General features: G+C 36.5%; 4 protein-coding genes across 4 annotated transcripts; 2 read left to right on the top strand and 2 right to left on the bottom strand.

Moving 5' to 3' along the window:
- The first annotated feature begins 102 nt into the window (after positions 1–102).
- On the top strand, positions 103–4533 carry LOC102619346 (subtilisin-like protease SBT4.3). The gene is given in 11 exon segments (XM_052432816.1): positions 103–194; positions 278–369; positions 449–695; positions 796–1291; positions 2101–2207; positions 2297–2482; positions 2484–2504; positions 2591–2702; positions 2804–2886; positions 3756–3886; positions 3974–4533. Coding segments are annotated over 11 exon segments (2112 nt in total). The 5' UTR covers positions 103–117.
- Positions 4534–5773: 1240 nt separating this feature from the next.
- On the top strand, positions 5774–9043 carry LOC102615850 (subtilisin-like protease SBT4.5). Its single transcript, XM_015533336.3, has 10 exons — positions 5774–5916; positions 6049–6140; positions 6245–6336; positions 6463–6709; positions 6871–7369; positions 7480–7547; positions 7652–7867; positions 7949–8060; positions 8150–8363; positions 8446–9043. Exons 1-10 carry the CDS (start codon positions 5818–5820, stop codon positions 8979–8981), a joined length of 2175 nt encoding a protein of 724 aa, XP_015388822.2. The 5' UTR covers positions 5774–5817; the 3' UTR covers positions 8982–9043.
- Positions 9044–10117: 1074 nt separating this feature from the next.
- LOC102615548 (subtilisin-like protease SBT4.5) lies at positions 10118–13307 on the bottom strand. Its single transcript, XM_052432815.1, has 10 exons — positions 13212–13307; positions 12944–13125; positions 12776–12867; positions 12425–12671; positions 11797–12286; positions 11617–11715; positions 11291–11505; positions 11092–11203; positions 10792–11005; positions 10118–10701 (listed from the first exon to the last, which is right to left on the bottom strand). The coding sequence occupies exons 1-10, from the start codon at positions 13305–13307 to the stop codon at positions 10175–10177; spliced, it is 2274 nt and encodes a 757-aa protein (XP_052288775.1). The 3' UTR covers positions 10118–10174.
- A 1095-nt stretch (positions 13308–14402) lies between these two features.
- On the bottom strand, positions 14403–17827 carry LOC102619047 (subtilisin-like protease SBT4.3). The gene is made up of 10 exons (XM_052432422.1): positions 17580–17827; positions 17311–17402; positions 17135–17226; positions 16790–17036; positions 16161–16650; positions 15972–16066; positions 15671–15889; positions 15478–15589; positions 15180–15393; positions 14403–15086 (listed from the first exon to the last, which is right to left on the bottom strand). The coding sequence occupies exons 1-10, from the start codon at positions 17676–17678 to the stop codon at positions 14539–14541; spliced, it is 2208 nt and encodes a 735-aa protein (XP_052288382.1). The 5' UTR covers positions 17679–17827; the 3' UTR covers positions 14403–14538.
- Between the last annotated feature and the right edge of the window lie 212 nt (positions 17828–18039).

The following is an 18039-nucleotide window of genomic DNA, read 5'->3' as shown; positions in this document are numbered from 1 at the left end:
GTTCTTCATCAATTAGTTGCTCCCCATTTTTGGATGATTAAGGAATCTATATGACGATCACTTTCTTCCTTTTATATGAATTGCTATTTTTTATTGGTGAAGGTCTATATTGTCTACATGGGGTCACTTCCTGAGGGGGAGTATTTACCATCATCACACCATCAAAGCATTTTGGAAGAAGTTGTTGAGGGCAGGTAGTATTAAATCCTGCGGATTAATTCAAATATTTGTTTAATTCTTATTTCAAACACTCTCACTTCCTGTGATGTACGTGCAGCTCTGCCGAAAATATATTGGTTAGAAGTTATAAGAGGAGTTTCAATGGATTTGCTGCCAAGCTCACTGATCATGAGATTCAAAAGTTGGCTGGTAAGTTCTGTGATTCATTATGCACATATTGTGATTGTTTTTAAATTGGAAGCGTTTATATTGCAACTGTGATATGCAGGCATGAAAGGAGTGGTCTCAGTATTTCCAAGTAGAACCCTCCAGCTTCATACAACAAGATCTTGGGATTTTATGGGTTTCAACGAATCTATTACTCAAAGACGAACTGTTGAGAGTGATCTTATAGTAGGTGTAATAGACACTGGAATCTGGCCTCAATCAGAGAGTTTTAGTGATGAAGGTTTTGGTCCTGCTCCCAAGAAGTGGAAAGGTGCTTGTGATGGTGGCAAAAATTTCACTTGCAACAAGTAATGGTCTTTTCTTATCCTTTGAGAGATTGTATTTGTTATTATGTTTAGCCATAGAAGGCTGAGATTTTCTGACTAATATATATTTATCATTTCGTAGCAAAATAATTGGAGCTCGATATTACTCTTTTAGAGACGATGGAAATGGTAGTGCTATTGATGAAGAGGGTCATGGATCCAACACTGCCTCAACGGCTGCTGGAAACAAAGTGAAGGATGCTAGTTTCTTAGGAATAGGACAAGGCATGGCAAGAGGAGGGGTTCCTTCTGCTAGAATTTCTGCATATAGAGTCTGTTACCCAGCAGGGTGTGAGGGGGAAAAAATATTGGCCGCTTTCGATGATGCTATTGCTGATGGTGTTGACATCATAACAATATCATTAGGAGATACATCAGCAGTGGACTTGGCACATGATGTCATTGCAATTGGTGCTTTTCACGCGATGACAAAAGGAATACTGACAGTAAATTCTGCTGGCAATAACGGTCCTAAAGCAGGCTTTACCTCTAGCATAGCTCCATGGTTGATGTCTGTGGCAGCAAGTACCACTGATCGTCTGTTTGTAGACAAGGTTGTTCTTGGAAATGGAAAGACAATTGTGGTACGTTTCAGTTTCACAGTCTCTCGTCTCTGCGTTAACCCAGTCTAATTGGCAAATATACACATCAAAATTTTCTTTTAGGATACTAACTGTTTGGGTTGGATTTTTCTGGTAGTGGCTCGAAATATAGTCGATCCTAATCTACTCAGAACTTATTACTATTGAGTTGACCTCATAAGTACAACCTGGAGCCTATGTTGGCGACCTGATTTACAAGTACAATATGAGATCTATGTGAATGACCTAGTTTAAGAATACAACCTCAAGGTTATATGAGCGACTGAGAAATTCATCTGTCTAGTCTGAAAGTGAAGTAATCAGACCTCGAAATTCTCTTGTCCGACCTGAGAATTAGCTTGACATGAAAAATTGCTAGTTAAGAGAACGTGGCCTAATTTATAGGGAAGTTGTGTGCCACGATCTATTTAAATCACCTCGAATTGACAACCACTTGCAACTGATAAAGAAAGCGGGTTGAAGTTAATGAGGTAACTGTCCACGACCAAAAGCCTATTTAAACTGAAGAGCGCATCAGGCCAGGGGTTAGAAAAATCAACCAAAGCTTCTACAAGATTTTCAGCCCCTCTACCGGAAAATTACTTGGTTTTAACTCATTCATAATTCTTCATTCTCATTTTTCTCCCTTTATACATAATTTCTGACTTAAGCATCGGAGAGTCTACGCAGGAACCCCACCGGCGTATCCTAACTGTGTTTTCTGGTTGGCAGGTAATTCCCAAAAAAAAAACAAATTCAGCTGTTGAGGTCATTTTTTGGCATCAACACTAATGATCTGCATACACAAACAAGGTTATTCAATAAATGCTTTCACACATAAAGGAAAAATGTTTCCGCTACTATATGGGAAAGGAGTTACGAATTCAAGCTCCTGCACCGAAGATTATGCTAAGTAAGTTAACGACTCATTTTTCAACTGTGAACTTCTTTATAAAGGAAAAATCAAACTATTCAAAAGTTTGATATCTTATTGCATTGCAGGCGTTGTCGGTGTGTTGTTGATAGCTTAGTGAAGGGAAATATAGTGCTATGTGATGAATTTAGTGGATATCATGTAGCCCGTGAGGCTGGTGCTGCTGGATTAATCTTGAAAGATAATAGACTTTACAATGTTTCTCTAATTCTTCCATTTCCAGCTTCGACTGTAACCCCTGACAAATTCAACAGCATCATACATCAATTCTACCAAGTAATAATGAACTTTCTTAGGAGCAGTATCATTTTGTTTTTTTTTTCCCAAAAAAATAACTCATATCTTTGAATATGGATTACCAGAAATCCTCAAGCAGAGATACTGAAAACTTCAGTGATCAAGGATTCTGATGCTCCTATTGTTGCGTCATTCTCCTCACGCGGGCCAAATAAATATGTACCTGACATTTTGAAGGTATTTCAATATACAAATATACATATTTGTAGAACCTGGAGCTGTCTTCCATAGAATTATTTATTTACATTGAGCTAATTTGGTTCCCAAATATAATCCAGCCAGATATAAGCGCCCCTGGAGTTAATATCTTGGCTGCATATTCACCTCTTGCCCCAATTTCCAGGGACATTGAAGATGAGAGGTGTTGATGCTGAAAAACGACATCAACAGCTGAATTTGTTTCTTTTGGGGAATTACAGCGCGAATCCAAGCTCAAACGCCAATATGACCGTAATTTTCTATACCTGTCAATCAGAAAACACGGTTAGGATACGCCGGTGGGGTTCCGGCTCAGACCCTCCGATGCTTAAGTCAGAAATTGTGTATAAAGAGATAAAAATGAAAGGGAAGAATTGTGAATGAGTTCAAAATAAATGAATTTTCCGATAGAGGAACTAAAAATCTGGTAAGGAATGTTAAGGCTCTTAGATAGGTCACTTGTAGAGTTTTTGGTTCATTTTTGCTAACCCCCTTCTCTGTTGCCCTCTTCAGCTTAAATAGCCCTTGGTCGTGGGTGGTTACTCCCTTAACTTTAGCCCACCTTCTTCAGCAGTTGCGAGTGGTTAATAATTGGAGACGGTTTAACAAATCGTGGCGTACAACTTCCCTAAAAATTAGGCCACGTTATTTAAACCAATAACTTTCCATGTCAAACTAATTCCCGGGTCGGACAAATAAATTTTGAGGTCGGATTTCTTCATTTCCAGGTGGGACTGGTGAATTTTCCTGTCGCTCATGTAGGTTCAAGGTTGTTTTTTTAAACCCGGTTGTTCACATAAATCTCAGGTCGTATTTGTAAACCAAATTGCCAACATAGGCTCCAAGTCGTGCTTATGAGGTCAGCTCGATACTGATGAGTTCTGAATAGATTGGGGTTGACCATATTTTCAAACGTTACTGGAAAAATCTAACCCAAACACCAGTCCCCTAGTTTTCAATACCGAAAGTAATTACTGGTGTTGGAAACTAATTATTTAAGATTAGAAATTTTTTTCTCAAACCCAACAAGAGGCATGTTAAATACAATATAATATCCGGAACATCCATGGCATGTCCTCATGCTGCTGGTGTGGCTGCATATGTTAAATAATTTCACCCTGATTCGTCTCCTTCTGCCATCAAATCTGCTATAATGACTACAGGTAATCCTTTATTTTATCATCCATGCTGTTCTGATAATTACTTAATAGTTTTACACTTCTGAAGAAATAAATTTGTTCTGCCCGTAGCATGGCCGATGAATTCTTCCAAAAATACACAAGCTGAATTTGCATACGGATCAGGACATATTAATCCGGTAAAAGCTACCAATCCAGGTCTTGTATACGAAGCTTTCAAACAAGATTACATAAACATGCTCTGCAGCATGGGTTATGATGTGGACAAACTTAGAACAATATCCGGAGATAACAGCACCTGCTCTAAAGGCTCAGAGAAAACATCCCCGAAAGATCTTAATTACCCTTCAATGGCAGCTCAAGTTTCATCCGGGGAGTCTTTCACAATCAAATTTCCAAGAACAGTTACGAACATTGGCCTTCCGAACTCAACTTACAAGGCAAGAATCTTGCAAAATTCAAAAATTAGTGTCAACGTCGTGCCGGAAGTTCTCTCTTTTAGGTCCTTGAATGAGAAGAAGTCTTTTATAGTGACCGTTACAGGAAAAGGTTTGGCAAGTGGATCAATTGTCTCAGCAGCCCTAGTGTGGTTTGATGGTAGTCACATTGTGAGAAGTCCAATTGTAGTACATTCACAAGGGGTACAGAATTTAAATAAAATTCCCAATTGAACTTGAATTTCTTGCAATATATATTTCCCAAGTTTCCAGTCAAGTTCAAGAGAATAATCTTCAATAAGTAATTTTTTCTCCTAATTATTTTTTAGTTATTCTTTCATTATGCAGTTTTGAATTAATATATCACATATGATGTAACTTACATAAATTCATAAGTAGTTTTTCTGTATGACTCAATTGTTATTAGGCAAACAACTAAGCGCTCATGAGAAGCTACTTAAAGGTTTGATACAAGTTACATATGTTATAATTTGAGCCACTGCCATTGAAAAATATTTGATTTCATTAATTTAATTTATTTAAACAGAATTAATAAACAAACGGATACGAATTGAATTTAAACTTTGTTTAAATTTCTTAATCTACGGACTACAATTATATATCAATTATAGTTTATGAATATAAATAAATAAAAAAATTACTGTAAAATTTGTTAATGTCCAACTAGGAAATTGTTTTGCAATATACTAGATTAATCTATTAATTACTTTTTATGAGCTAGTAAAGGTAATTTAGATCTTTAAATTTTCTGCAATTGAGAAAATGTTATTATTAAAGAGGTCCACTTTAGATATATATGTCGGATTGGTATGAGCATGAGAAATATAAATGTAATTCAGAATTACTAATTCTCTCTTTTCTTCACTGTTCACAGGCTTTCATTGAATTTACCACTATATGCTGCCTCTGGTTTTATTCTTTAATTTTCTCTTTATGGTAAGGGATTAGAGTTTTAATTCGTAACGAAAAGGAGCGAGGTTGCAAGAACTTATCAAGATATTGTTTAAGGCTCTCGAAAAAGAAAAACCACAGGTACAAGCTGACATGTTCTTGCATACCAAAATGGGTTATGGATTCTGTTCTTATTGAATTTCAGAATAATAAAACTCTATAATTAGCATTTACTTCAGAATCTGGCAGTTCTCTTTGCGTTTTATATGTTCAAAAAAATGGCTTCTTATATATATATATATATGCATTTTTAAGTTCTTCACATCTTTATCTTTCTTTACTAATTGCTCATTACTAGACCTTACTCTGAATATCTTTATTGCAAAACATAGCTGTAATTTAACAAATAAAGGCAAATAGCTTGATTATTGCAATCAATTCATAGCCATTAATTGCAAATGCATTTATTGACCTTGAGATATTAACCATAGATGTGAATATGGATGCTTAGGTTAGAAAACATGAATCAGATATCTTAAGGCACGACTCACAATATAAATAGTGTTTGTTTCGCTTAATTAATCATGAAGCATTTAACAATTAATTATGGCGCCTAAGAACGGATTCCTTCTCTTCTATTGCTTTTCCTTCATTTTTTTCCTCAACATGAACATATTGTGGGGTGCCACTAGTCAAGATAGAAAGGCAAGCATTATCTTAATTAATTTGTTCTTCAGTAATTAGCTGTGTTCGATCTCTGTTATGTGATGATTAATCAAATTTTAATATAAGTAATGGCTTTCTTTCATTGTTTGAATTTTCATTGAAATGATGCAGGTCTGTATAGTCTACATGGGTTCACTTCCTGATGGGGACTATTTACCATCATCACACCATGAAAGTATTATGCAAAAAATTGTCGAGGGAAGGTAGCATTCTTCTAAATCCAAAGAGTTTTTCTTTTCCTTTTCTTTTTCTTATTCTTTTTTTTTATAAAGTCTTTTAAATTCCCCCTCTTAATCTGTGTGCACAGATCTGTCAAAAATATATTGGTTAGAAGTTACACAAGGAGTTTCAATGGATTTGTTGCCATGCTTACTGATCAAGAAAGAGAAAAGTTGGCCAGTAGGTTCTCTGTACAGTACGATACATTTCATGAGTCACTGTCTGAATTAGCTAGCTAGGGATATCTTTTATTTTGTTTCAAAAATATATTGAAGCATATATCTTCCAAATGTGATATGCATGCAGAAATGGAGGAAGTGGTCTCTGTATTTCCAAGTAGAACTCTGCAGCTCCATACGACAAGATCTTGGGATTTTATGGGTTTCAATGAATCTGTTTCTCGAAATCGAAGTGTTGAGAGTGATCTTATAGTAGGTGTCATAGACACCGGAATCTGGCCTGAATCAGAAAGTTTCAGTGATGAAGGTTTTGGTCCTGCTCCCAAGAGGTGGAAAGGTGATTGCCAAGGTGGCAGAAATTTCACTTGTAACAAGTAAATGTTCTCTCTTCTCTGACAACTTCTGATGCTTATTAAATACATACAAGTTACCATTTGGCTACTGTTAACTATTATTTTGGTTTTAGCCATACAGAACTAACATTTTAACATTGATATATATATATATATATATATACACGCTGGTGGTTTTACAGAAAAATTATTGGAGCTCGATATTACTCTATACACGATGAATATGATACAGCTAGGGATGAAGAGGGACATGGATCCCATACTGCCTCTACGGCGGCTGGAAACAGAGTAGAGGGTGTTAGTTTTTTCGGACTAGGTCAAGGCACTGCAAGGGGAGGGGTTCCTTCTGCAAGAATTTCTGCATATAAAGTCTGTTCTGAATTTGGGTGTTCAGATGCAAATATATTGGCAGCTTTTGATGATGCTATTGCCGATGGAGTTGACATTATTACAATCTCAATGGGCACACGACATGCACGTGATTTTTCGCAAGATTCCATTGCAATTGGGGCTTTTCACGCGATGGCAAAAGGAATACTGGTTGTAAATTCTGCTGGCAATAGCGGTCCTGAACCAAGATCAGTGTCGAGCATCGCTCCATGGATGATGTCTGTAGCAGCCAGTGGCACAGATCGCTTGTTTGTGGACAAGGTTGTTCTGGGAAATGGAACAACCGTAGTGGTACGTATATCACACTCTTTGCGTTGGATCCACATTTACTCAATGAAGTTAGCCATATATTCCTACCCAAATTTCGTATTATAATTTTACTAATCATTTTACACGAACAGGGTTATTCCCTTAATGCTTTCACTCTGGAAGGAAAACAGTTGCCGCTCATATATGACGCTGCCAGCCCGTATGTTTCTCCTAAATTACTCTTTTGTACTCTTCAATTCCTATCTGAAATAATTGTAATAATAATAAAAAAATAACCAATCTTAAATTCTTGTTGCATTACAGGACGTGTTTAGATGGGTCTTTTAATACTAGCTTGGTGAAGGGGAAGATTGTTCTATGTGATCAATTTCCAGGATATTCTGAGGCTAAAAAAGCTGGTGCTGCAGGATCAATCATGAAAAATGTTGTTGACAAAGTTTCCTTCGTTGTTTCATTCCCAGCGTCGGCCTTAAGCTCTGACAACTACAACAGCATGATATCCTACATAAACACTGCAAAGTATCCATACCCGTATTAGATGAAAAATTCATTTGTATTTCATTTCAGTAAATAACTCAGTCTTTGCATCTGGATTTACAGAGAGCCTCAAGCAGAAATACTAAAAACTGAAGCAATCAAGGATTCAGATGCTCCTGTTGTCGCTTCTTTCTCTTCACGAGGACCCAATGAAATTGCACCAGACATTTTAAAGGTATTTATTTATTTATTTTCCGAAACTAATGTGCTCCCCTCTAGAAATATTTATTTGCATATGCTGATTTGATGCTAAAATGTAATCAGCCGGATATAAGTGCCCCTGGAGTAGATATCCTGGCTGCATATTCACCTATTGCTCCAATATCTATAGACCCGGAAGATAAAAGGCGTGCTAAATATAATATTCTAATAGGAACCTCCATGTCCTGCCCGCATACTGCTGGTGTAGCCGCATATGTTAAATCATTTCACCCTGATTGGTCTCCTTCTGCCATCAAATCAGCTATTATGACTACTGGTAATCCTTTATCATCTAAACTCATGGTAAATTTGTTTGTAAGTTTATGTTTCTGTATCATCAAATTGTGCTCTGCTTGTAGCATGGCCCATGAAGTCTTCCAACAATGAAGAAGCTGAATTTGCATATGGTTCGGGGCATATCAATCCAATTGAAGCTGTAAAACCAGGACTTGTGTATGAAACTTTCAAACAAGACTACATAAATATGCTCTGCAGCATTGGTTATGATGAGAGAAAAGTTAGAAGCATCTCAGGAGATAACAGCACTTGTCCTGAAGGCTCAAAGCAAGCTTCCCCAAAAGATCTCAACTACCCTTCAATGGCAGCTCAAGTTTCAGCTGGGAAGCCTTTCACAATCAAATTTCCAAGGACAGTTACAAACGTTGGCCTTCCAAACTCCACTTACAAGGCAAAAATCTTGCAAAATGAAAAATTGAGTATCAAAGTTGTACCTGAAGTTCTCTCTTTTAGGTCCTTGAATGAGAAGAAGTCTTTTAATGTCATTGTTACAGGAATGCTAACGGGACAACTTCTCTCTGCTGCCTTGGTGTGGTCTGATGGCAATCATAACGCCAGAAGCCCAATTATTGTACATGCACAGGGGGCACAAGGCTAAAATATATAACGCGATATGTGTAGTTGGAAATGGAATAAATTGAACTTCAATTGCTTGCTGTACGCCCATGTTTCTTCTGAAGTTTTATTTCACTGCATAATGCCTCGGTTTTATCTCAGGTCATAACTAATCTAAAAAATTTATATTCAATGTCTATTTTAATAATTTGCTAATACCATAGAATTACATATCTAAAATTCAATAATAATACGGATACAAACTTTTGTACAAATATTATGTATACAAAGTAAGGTGTCATCATATCATTGATTGGATGATTTTCAGATGGCTTACTTTATTAATTACATTAAATTTTCTATTTTCATCTATCTAAAATACTTTAAAGAATATCAAAATCACTAACACACCTGTTAGAATTAACGAAGGAATAACAACCATCAAACCTAATACGCTCTCTTAAGCTACAATAAAAAGCGCCACGGATAAAAAAATGTTGAGTCAAAAGCACCACCTCTGTGCCATTACCCTAACATCTAATCTCTAATGAATTCTATTAGTCAAATACAACAAATGCTATAATATCTAATAAACTACTCAAATTTTCTAGACAGTACTGCAAATGATATTCATCAAATCTCATACCTAAATTCATAAATTATTAACGAAACATTAAAAGAAAATTAAGTCAATGAAATGCGTTATTTAATTAAAGCATATTCAGTCATAATTTTTTTTTTATTAATTTGATTTCATTATCCTTAAACCTCTTCAAACCGACCGAAAAAGTGATTCCTTTTTTAATGGGCCTCCCGGCCTCACATCATGGTTTTGCCTAGACCCAGATAATGATTTGTGCACAGTGAAGTCGAAAAAATTGGGGCTGGGTTTCACAGCCAAAGCTGAAAATCTTCAGTGGCACGCTCTCCAGCTAGTTGAAGTACGACATATGCCTTAAAAAGTGGCTAAATTCAACAAGCATAAATTTATCTGTGCTCGTCTCTTCGGAGACAGACGATAAATTTATCTGTGCTCATTTATTTTGCCCTTTCTAGAATTTCTTAAACGGCATTTTGAAGGGGGGAAAAAAAAAACACCTGCAGAAATGAGAATGCAAATGACTAGAAGCAGATACACTCATCAAAGATTATTATACATGTATAGTGCCTTGATCTGAGTACAGGATTTAAACTTCACTTGAATCTTAGGGAATGCTGCATACAATTTGGAGTTTTTTATGCATGCACAACAATTGGACTTCTAACCCAGTGATTGCCATCAGACCACACTAGAGATGCCGAAACAATTGCTCCTTGGGGAACACCTTTTCCAGTGACAGTCACACTAAAAGACTTCTTCTCATTCAAGGACTTAAAGGAGAGAACATCAGGAACCACTTTGATACTAATTTTTGAATTTTGCAAGACTTTTGCCCTGTAAGTGGAGTTTGCAACGCCGACATTCGTAACTGTTCTTGGAAAGTTGACTACGAAAGACTTTCCAGATGAAACTTGAGCGGCCATTGACGGGTAATTGAGATCTTTTGGTGGTGCTTTATCTGAGCCTTTAGGACAAGCGCTGCCATCTCCTGAAATGATTCTAACTTTGCTCTCATCATAACCTATGTTGCAGAGCATTTTTATGTAATCTTGTTTGAAGGTTTCATAAACAAGCCCTGGATTTATAGCTTTTACTGGATTGACATGCCCAGATCCGTATGCAAATTCGGCTTCTGTATTTTTGGAAGAATTCATAGCCCATGCTATAGGAAGAACAAAACTTGGGGATTCAGAATCATTAACTTACACGTTAAGTTATCATAACATTATGAGTTTTGATGGAAAAAGATTACCAGTAGTCATAATTGCTGATTTGATGGCAGAAGGAGACCAGTCGGGATGGAATGATTTAACATATGCAGCTACACCAGCTGCATGTGGGCAAGACATGGATGTTCCAGATATTATATTGTATTTAGGTTTCCTCTTATCTTCCGAATCGATAGAAGCTTGAGCAAGAGGTGAAAATGCGGCCAATATATCTACTCCAGGGGCACTGATGTCTGGCTGAAATGATTTTTGAGCATCAGATCAGTATAATTCATAATCGTATTTACATAGGTGACAACGCTAAGTTTTAAAAAAATGTATACCTTCAAGATTTCTGGTACAATTGCATTTGGCCCGCGTGAAGAAAAGCCAACGACAACAGGGGCATCAAAATCCTTAACTGCTTCAGTTTTTAATATTTCTGCTACAGGCGTTCTATAATCCAGATACAAAGAGTGAATTATTTTTTGGAAAAAAATAAAATGAAATAATAACATCTTCCTAAGGATATAAAATATATACTTTGTAGATTCCTTGTAGGAAATAAGGCTGCTCAAGCTATCCTGGCTTACGGCCACTGCTGGCAATGAAACAACAAAGGAAACTTTGTCGAATTCGTTGTTTAACAAGACTGTTCCTGCAGCACCAGCTTTGCGAACCTCAGGATAGTTTTTAAATGATTGACATATAACAATCTTTCCCTTAACTAAGCTACCGTTAACGCACCCTGGATTACACTCCCTGAAATTGAACAAAATTTCCAAATTTTTGTTTTTGTTCGAGGAAGAAAAAGATTTGAAATGAAACATTAAGAAGAAAAAGATTCGCAATGAAACATTAAGAATAACGTACTGAGAGGAAAGTTCTTGACATGATTCAGAAATTTCTTTCCCATATACCAGCGGAAATCTTCTTCCTTTCATAGCGAAAGAATTAATTGAATATCCCTGGAGTATAGAGATAGTTAGAATGCTTATAGAAATTTTGGATGCATATAGACTTGCAAATACAAGAACTTTGATTCTTACAGATATTGCCTTTCCATTTCCAAGAGCAACTTTATCAACAAATAGACGATCTGTAGTACTGGCCGCTACTGACATCAACCACGGAGCTACGCTAGCTGTCAAACCTGGACCACTATTGCCAGCTGAATTTAAGGTCAGCACTCCTTTTGCCATCGCATGAAAAGCACCAATTGAAATGGCATCCTCGCTAAAGTCAACTGCAGAATCTCCTCCTATTGATATTGTTATAATGTCAACACCATCAGCAACAGCATCATCAAAAGCACCCAATACGCCCGCTGAATTACACCCACCAGGAAAACAGACTTTATATGCAGCAATTCTTCCAGAAGGAACACCTCCTCTTGCAGTGCCTTGTCCCACTCCATAAAAACTAGCATCCTTCACTTCATTTCCACTAGCTGTAGAGGCAGTGTGAGATCCATGACCCTCTTCATCTCTAGCAGTATCATATGGAGTTGGTGTGTAGTATCGGGCTCCGATTATTTTGCTGCAATAACATCAATATATATCAGTTGTAAATCTCAACCTTCTCTGAATTTACCTTAACAGCAGTCTAGATTACACAAATGAACTTATACATCCGTTATGCTTCAGAAGCTCCCAAAAGACGGGGAAAAAAAATTACTTGTTGCAAGTGAAATTTTTGCCACCGTTACAAGCACCTTTCCACTTCTTGGGAGCAGGACCAAATCCTTCATCACTGAAACTCTCTGATTCAGGCCAGATTCCAGTGTCTATAACACCGACTATAAGATTACTCTCAACACTGCGTTTTCGAGTGATAGACAAATTTAAGCCCATGAAATCCCAAGATCTTGTAGTATGAAGTTGGAGAGTTCTACTTGGAAATACAGAAACCACTTTTTCCATGCCTGCATATCACCGTCAGAAACTATAGGGTAATTCAAAAAATAATGGAAAACGGAAAAAAGTACCTTAATTCAAGTAACACACGAAAGTACTGAGTAGTACTTACTTGCCAGCTTTTGCCGCTCATCAACAGTAAGCTTGGCTGCAAATCCATTGAAACTCCTTCGGTAACTTCTTACCAGTATGTCTTCTACAGATCTGCACTCACATGTGCGGAGGAAGAGTTCAGAAGAGAATCTAAACAAATAATTGACTTGACTTATAAGCATACCACCTGCCCACAACAACTTCTTGTAGTATATTTTGATGTTGTGATGATGTTACGTATTCCCCTTCAGGAAGTGACCCCATGTAAACAATATAGACCTGCATCATTGTAATGGTTATGACAAAAGAAAGCAAACATATGTCTGTAGATTTAAAAGTTCTTTGTAAACCGGACATTTCAATGCTTAACTGTAGTAATTCGACATGTTTGTTTTTTCATAATCAGAAAATAGAAAACAACTAATTGCTGGAAACTAAAGTTAATTAATATTTACCTTTCTATCTTCATGAATGTTACCCCACAATGTGATCATGTTGAGGAAAAGGACGAACGACAAGCATTGTAAGAGGAGGAATCCATTCATAGCCATATTGCTCTATACTTCATGTTATTGAGAAACTGTGTCTTTTTATATTATGGGTAGTGATTCAGGAGAATGAATGTTTATTAATCTTCCTTATTCATAATCCTTGATACAGATTGCATCTTATCATTACAGCTAATCGTTTCTTGGAATTATCAACTTATATACCTTTATTGCATGAACTTGGCTTAGTTTTCTAAACTGAGATTAATCAGAATCAAGTGCAATAATATGTAATCAGAAACTACAGAAAATTCTGAACCGTTTATTGCAAATAAAGAAGCACAGATAAGATTATGAACTGGTGCAATGAACCTGTTTTCTTTTCTGATTGCATGCACTTAAGGAATTAAAGACTTAAAAGGATATTATTTTTTTTCATGCATTTTCTATAAATTCTAATAAAATTCCAACATGCATTAACAGTTTCTTTTGCTATCTGTTTCTCTCCTTGTAAATTTCCGGAAGTCGCACAGCTAATTGAATTTACTTCAAAGGGTTCTTCCTATGCCCACTTGGCCTCTCTGAAGTAAAAAAACTTGTAAATCACTTTTTTATGTTCTGTCCTCAGAAGGCTCTCTGGCCCGATAAACAACAACCCGTCATATATAGCAGCTGGGTAACAGGAACTGGAGAGATAATAAAATGTAACCAAAAGATTGAAGGTTGGAAAATTTATGAATTCTAGATGCTATACAAGATATTAATGGAACATGTTTTGTATTTGCTTAAGGTGTTTGAGGCTTCATTGCTTTGTCGAGGTGCACATTATACGTATAATTTGTTCATGCATTTTTCTTTTTTCTTTTTTCAAAAAAAATATTGAAAGTAAATGAGGTTTATTATTCCTTGAATATCAAATTATTTGTACAATAAAACCTTCTTCCGCAAATGATTATTCAAATATTTTCAAACTTGTAAAAATGTGTTTGAAAGGTTTTATTGAGGAATTTCATAATGAGGATTAATTTTGTGTAAGAACTATAATTTTTGTAAGTAACCTACTTCTCCACCATAATTGGCTTCTTATGGCAAACTAAAATAAAAATTACAAAAAAATCGAAAAAAATGAGAATAAAAATTACTGAGAAGCAGATTACAAATTGAAGATCATTATTTATAGTTCACTGAATACAAGACCAAAAATTACTAGAAACTTAAGAAATGTTGTAACAAATTTTCGATTAATCGGGGAATTTATTCCAAGACTAAAACAGTATAAATATCATGTAGAATTTCAGCCTTGTCCCTGTTGTGTATGCACAACAATTGGACTTCTGACGCTATGAATACCATCAGACCACACCAGGGTAGCAGGAACAACTGTTCCAGATTCTGGCAAACCTTTTCCAGTTACAGTCACAACGAAAGGCTTCTTCTCATTGAAGGACTTGAATGTGAGAACTTCCGGAACAACTTTCACACTAATAATTGTAAATTTTTGGAAGATTTTTGCCCTGTAAGTGGAGTTTGCAAGCCCAACATTCGTAACTATCCTTGGAAAGTTGACTGTGAAAGGCTTTGCACGTGAAACTTGAGCGGCCATTGACGGGTAATTGAGATCTTTTGCTGATAATTTATTTGAGCCTTTAGGACAAGTGCTGTTATCTCCTGAAATGCTTCTAACTATGCTCTCATTATAACCGATGCTGCAGAGCATTTTTATGTAATCTTGTTTGGAAGTTTCATAAATGAGCCCTGGATTTACAGCTTTCACTGGATTAACATGCCCAGATCCAAATGCAACTTCAGCGTCATTAACTTTGGAAGAATTCATGGGCCACGCTACAGACAGAATAAAATTTGGAGATTCAGAAACATAAACTTACATATTAAGTTATCGGAACATTATTAGTTATTATGAAAAGCGATTAGTACCAGTAGTCATTATAGCTGACCGGATGGCAGAAGGAGACCAGTCCGGGTGGAATGATTTAACATATGCAGCCACAGCAGCAGCATGAGGACAAGCCATGGAGGTCCCGGATTCTATACTGTATTTGACACGCCTTTTATCTTCGGGGTCCGTAGATATTGGAGCAAGAGGTGAAACTGCAGCCAATATATCTACTCCGGGGGCGCTTATATCTGGCTGAATGATGTTTGAGCATCAGCTCAGCATAATGCATATAACTATTTCGATTGGGAACAGAACGAAGTTTAAAAGAAAATATACCTTCAAGATGTCTGGTAAAATGGCATTTGGCCCGCGTGAAGAAAAGGGAGCGACAACAGGAGCATCAAAATCCTTAATTGCTTCAGTTTTTAATATTTCTGCTTCAGGCTTTCTGTAATCCAGATGCAAAGATTAGATTATTTTCTGGAGCGCAATAAAATGAAATATACCCACTTGCTCAGGTTATTAATACTTTGTTGAATTCTTGTAGGAGAGAAGGCTGGTGAAATTCTCCATGCTTACAGCCACTGCTGGCAATGAAACAACAAAAGAAACTTTTTCGTATTGGTCATTGAACAAGATTGATCCTGCAGCACCAACTTTGTGAACCTCAGTATACCCGTCAAATTTTGAACACATAACAATCTTTTCCTTCACTAAGCTACTATTAATACACCCTGGATTACATGCCCTGCAATTGAAAAAAGTTTCAAAATTATTGGTTTTTCTACGAGGAGGTAAAGACTTGGAATGAAACATTAAGAAGAACCTACTGAGAGGAAAATTCTGGACATGATTCGGAAACTTCCTTCCCATGTACCAGGGGAAACTTTTTTCCTTTCATAGCGAAAGAATTAATTGAATAGCCCTGTTGGTTCATACAGATAGTTAGAATGCTTATCTAACATTTGGATACATAAAAGTGTTAGCAAATTGCGAATACAAGAATCTGTGATTCATACCGATAATATAGCTCCGTTTCCAAGAACAACTTTATCAACAAATAGGCGATCTGTGGTGCTGGCTGCTACAGACATCAACCATGGAGCTACGCTATATACGAAGCCTAGATTAGAACCACTGTTGCCAGCTGAATTTAAGGTCAGTATTCCTTTTGCCATAGCATGAAAAGCTCCGATTGCAATGGCATCCTTAATAAAGTCAACTGGAATATTTCCTCCTAATGAAACTGTTATAATGTCAACACCATCAGCAATAGCATCGTCAAATGCAGCCAATATGTCTGTTGATGCACACCCTGAAGGATTACAGACTTTATAAGCAGCAATTCTTGCAGATGGAACACCTCCTCTTGCAGTGCCTTGACCCACTCCATAAAAACTAGCATCTTTTACTTCATTTCCAGCAGCTGTAGAGGCAGTGTGAGTTCCATGACCATCTTTATCCCTAGCAGTACCGTCGGTTGTATAATACCGAGCTCCAATTAATTTGCTGCAATAACATCATCAGTATATGTCAGCAGTAAAATCTCAACCTTCTATGGCTTTAACTTAATGACAGTCAAGATTAACCAAAAGATGACTTATATATGCTAAGCTTCAGAAGCCCCCAAAGTAGAGAAAAGCATTACTTGTTGCAAGTAAAATTTTTGCCTCCGTTACAAGCACCTTTCCACTTCTTGGGAGCAGGACCGAAACCTTCATCACTGAAACTCTCTGATTCAGGCCAGATTCCACTGTCTATTACACCTATAATAATATTACTCTCAACACTGTGTTTTCGAGTAATAGATTGATTTAAACCCATGAAATCCCAAGATCTTGTTGTATGGAATTGTAGAGTTCTACTTGGAAAAACAGAAACCACTTCTTCCATGCCTGCATATCAGAGTCAGAAAATTTAAGCCTTAATTTAAGAAAACAATCAAAATGTTTTGTGAAGTCAACTAACAGTCAAAAGTACTGGATGTACATACTGGCCAGTTTTTGCCGCTCAAGGTCAGTGAGCTTGGCTGCAAATCCATTGAAACTCCTTCGGTAACTTCTTACCAATACGTCTCCTACAGAGCTGCACTTTACATAAACGTGGGGAGAGATGATTAAGCTCAAGAGAATTTAAACAAATATTTGACTGATTTTATAGGAATACAACCTGCCCTCAACAACTTCTTGTAGAATACTTTGATGGTGTGACGACGTTACATATTCCCCCTTGGGAAGTGACCCAATGTAAACAATATACACCTGATATGACAAATGAAAGCAAGCATGTAGTCTATAGAATTAAAACTTGCTTGTAAACTGCTCATTTCAATGCTTAACTTATGGTAGTAACTCAACAAGTATGTTCACTCATAATCGGAAATGGAAAATAAAGAAAAACTAGTAGCTGAAAAACAAAGCTAATCAATTAACACTTACCTTTCTATCGTCATAAGTTGCAGCCCACAAAGAGGTCATGTTGAAGAAAATGATGAAGGACAAGCATTGAAAGAGAAGGAATCCGTTAATCTTAGCCATTCTTTGTATGCCTCATTTTGAAGCGAAACCAATTCTATTTATATTGAGAGTTGTAGGATTGAGGATAATCTAGACTACGATCTCATGTTTAATAAGCTTCCATATATTCATTTTCCTTGATATAGAATGCATCTTGCAGTATACAGGTATTCGGTAGTTGGAATGATCACCAATTTACATATCTTTTGATTGGACGAACTTACTATATAAGTTTTCTGATAGAGATTTCATATTCAGAAATAGGAGTAATAATGTATAATTAGAAACTAATCATGATTATTGCAAATAAGGAAGCGCCCAGATCAGAATTCAGAATATGTACCAGTACAATGAACTGGTGATTTTGTATTAAATGGTGGTT

Source organism: Citrus sinensis, chromosome 8 (assembly GCF_022201045.2).
Source record: "Citrus sinensis cultivar Valencia sweet orange chromosome 8, DVS_A1.0, whole genome shotgun sequence".
In the NCBI taxonomy this organism is placed as follows: domain Eukaryota; kingdom Viridiplantae; phylum Streptophyta; class Magnoliopsida; order Sapindales; family Rutaceae; genus Citrus; species Citrus sinensis.
Note: the sequence above shows the minus strand (reverse complement) of the source record. Positions and strands in the feature narration are given on the sequence as shown.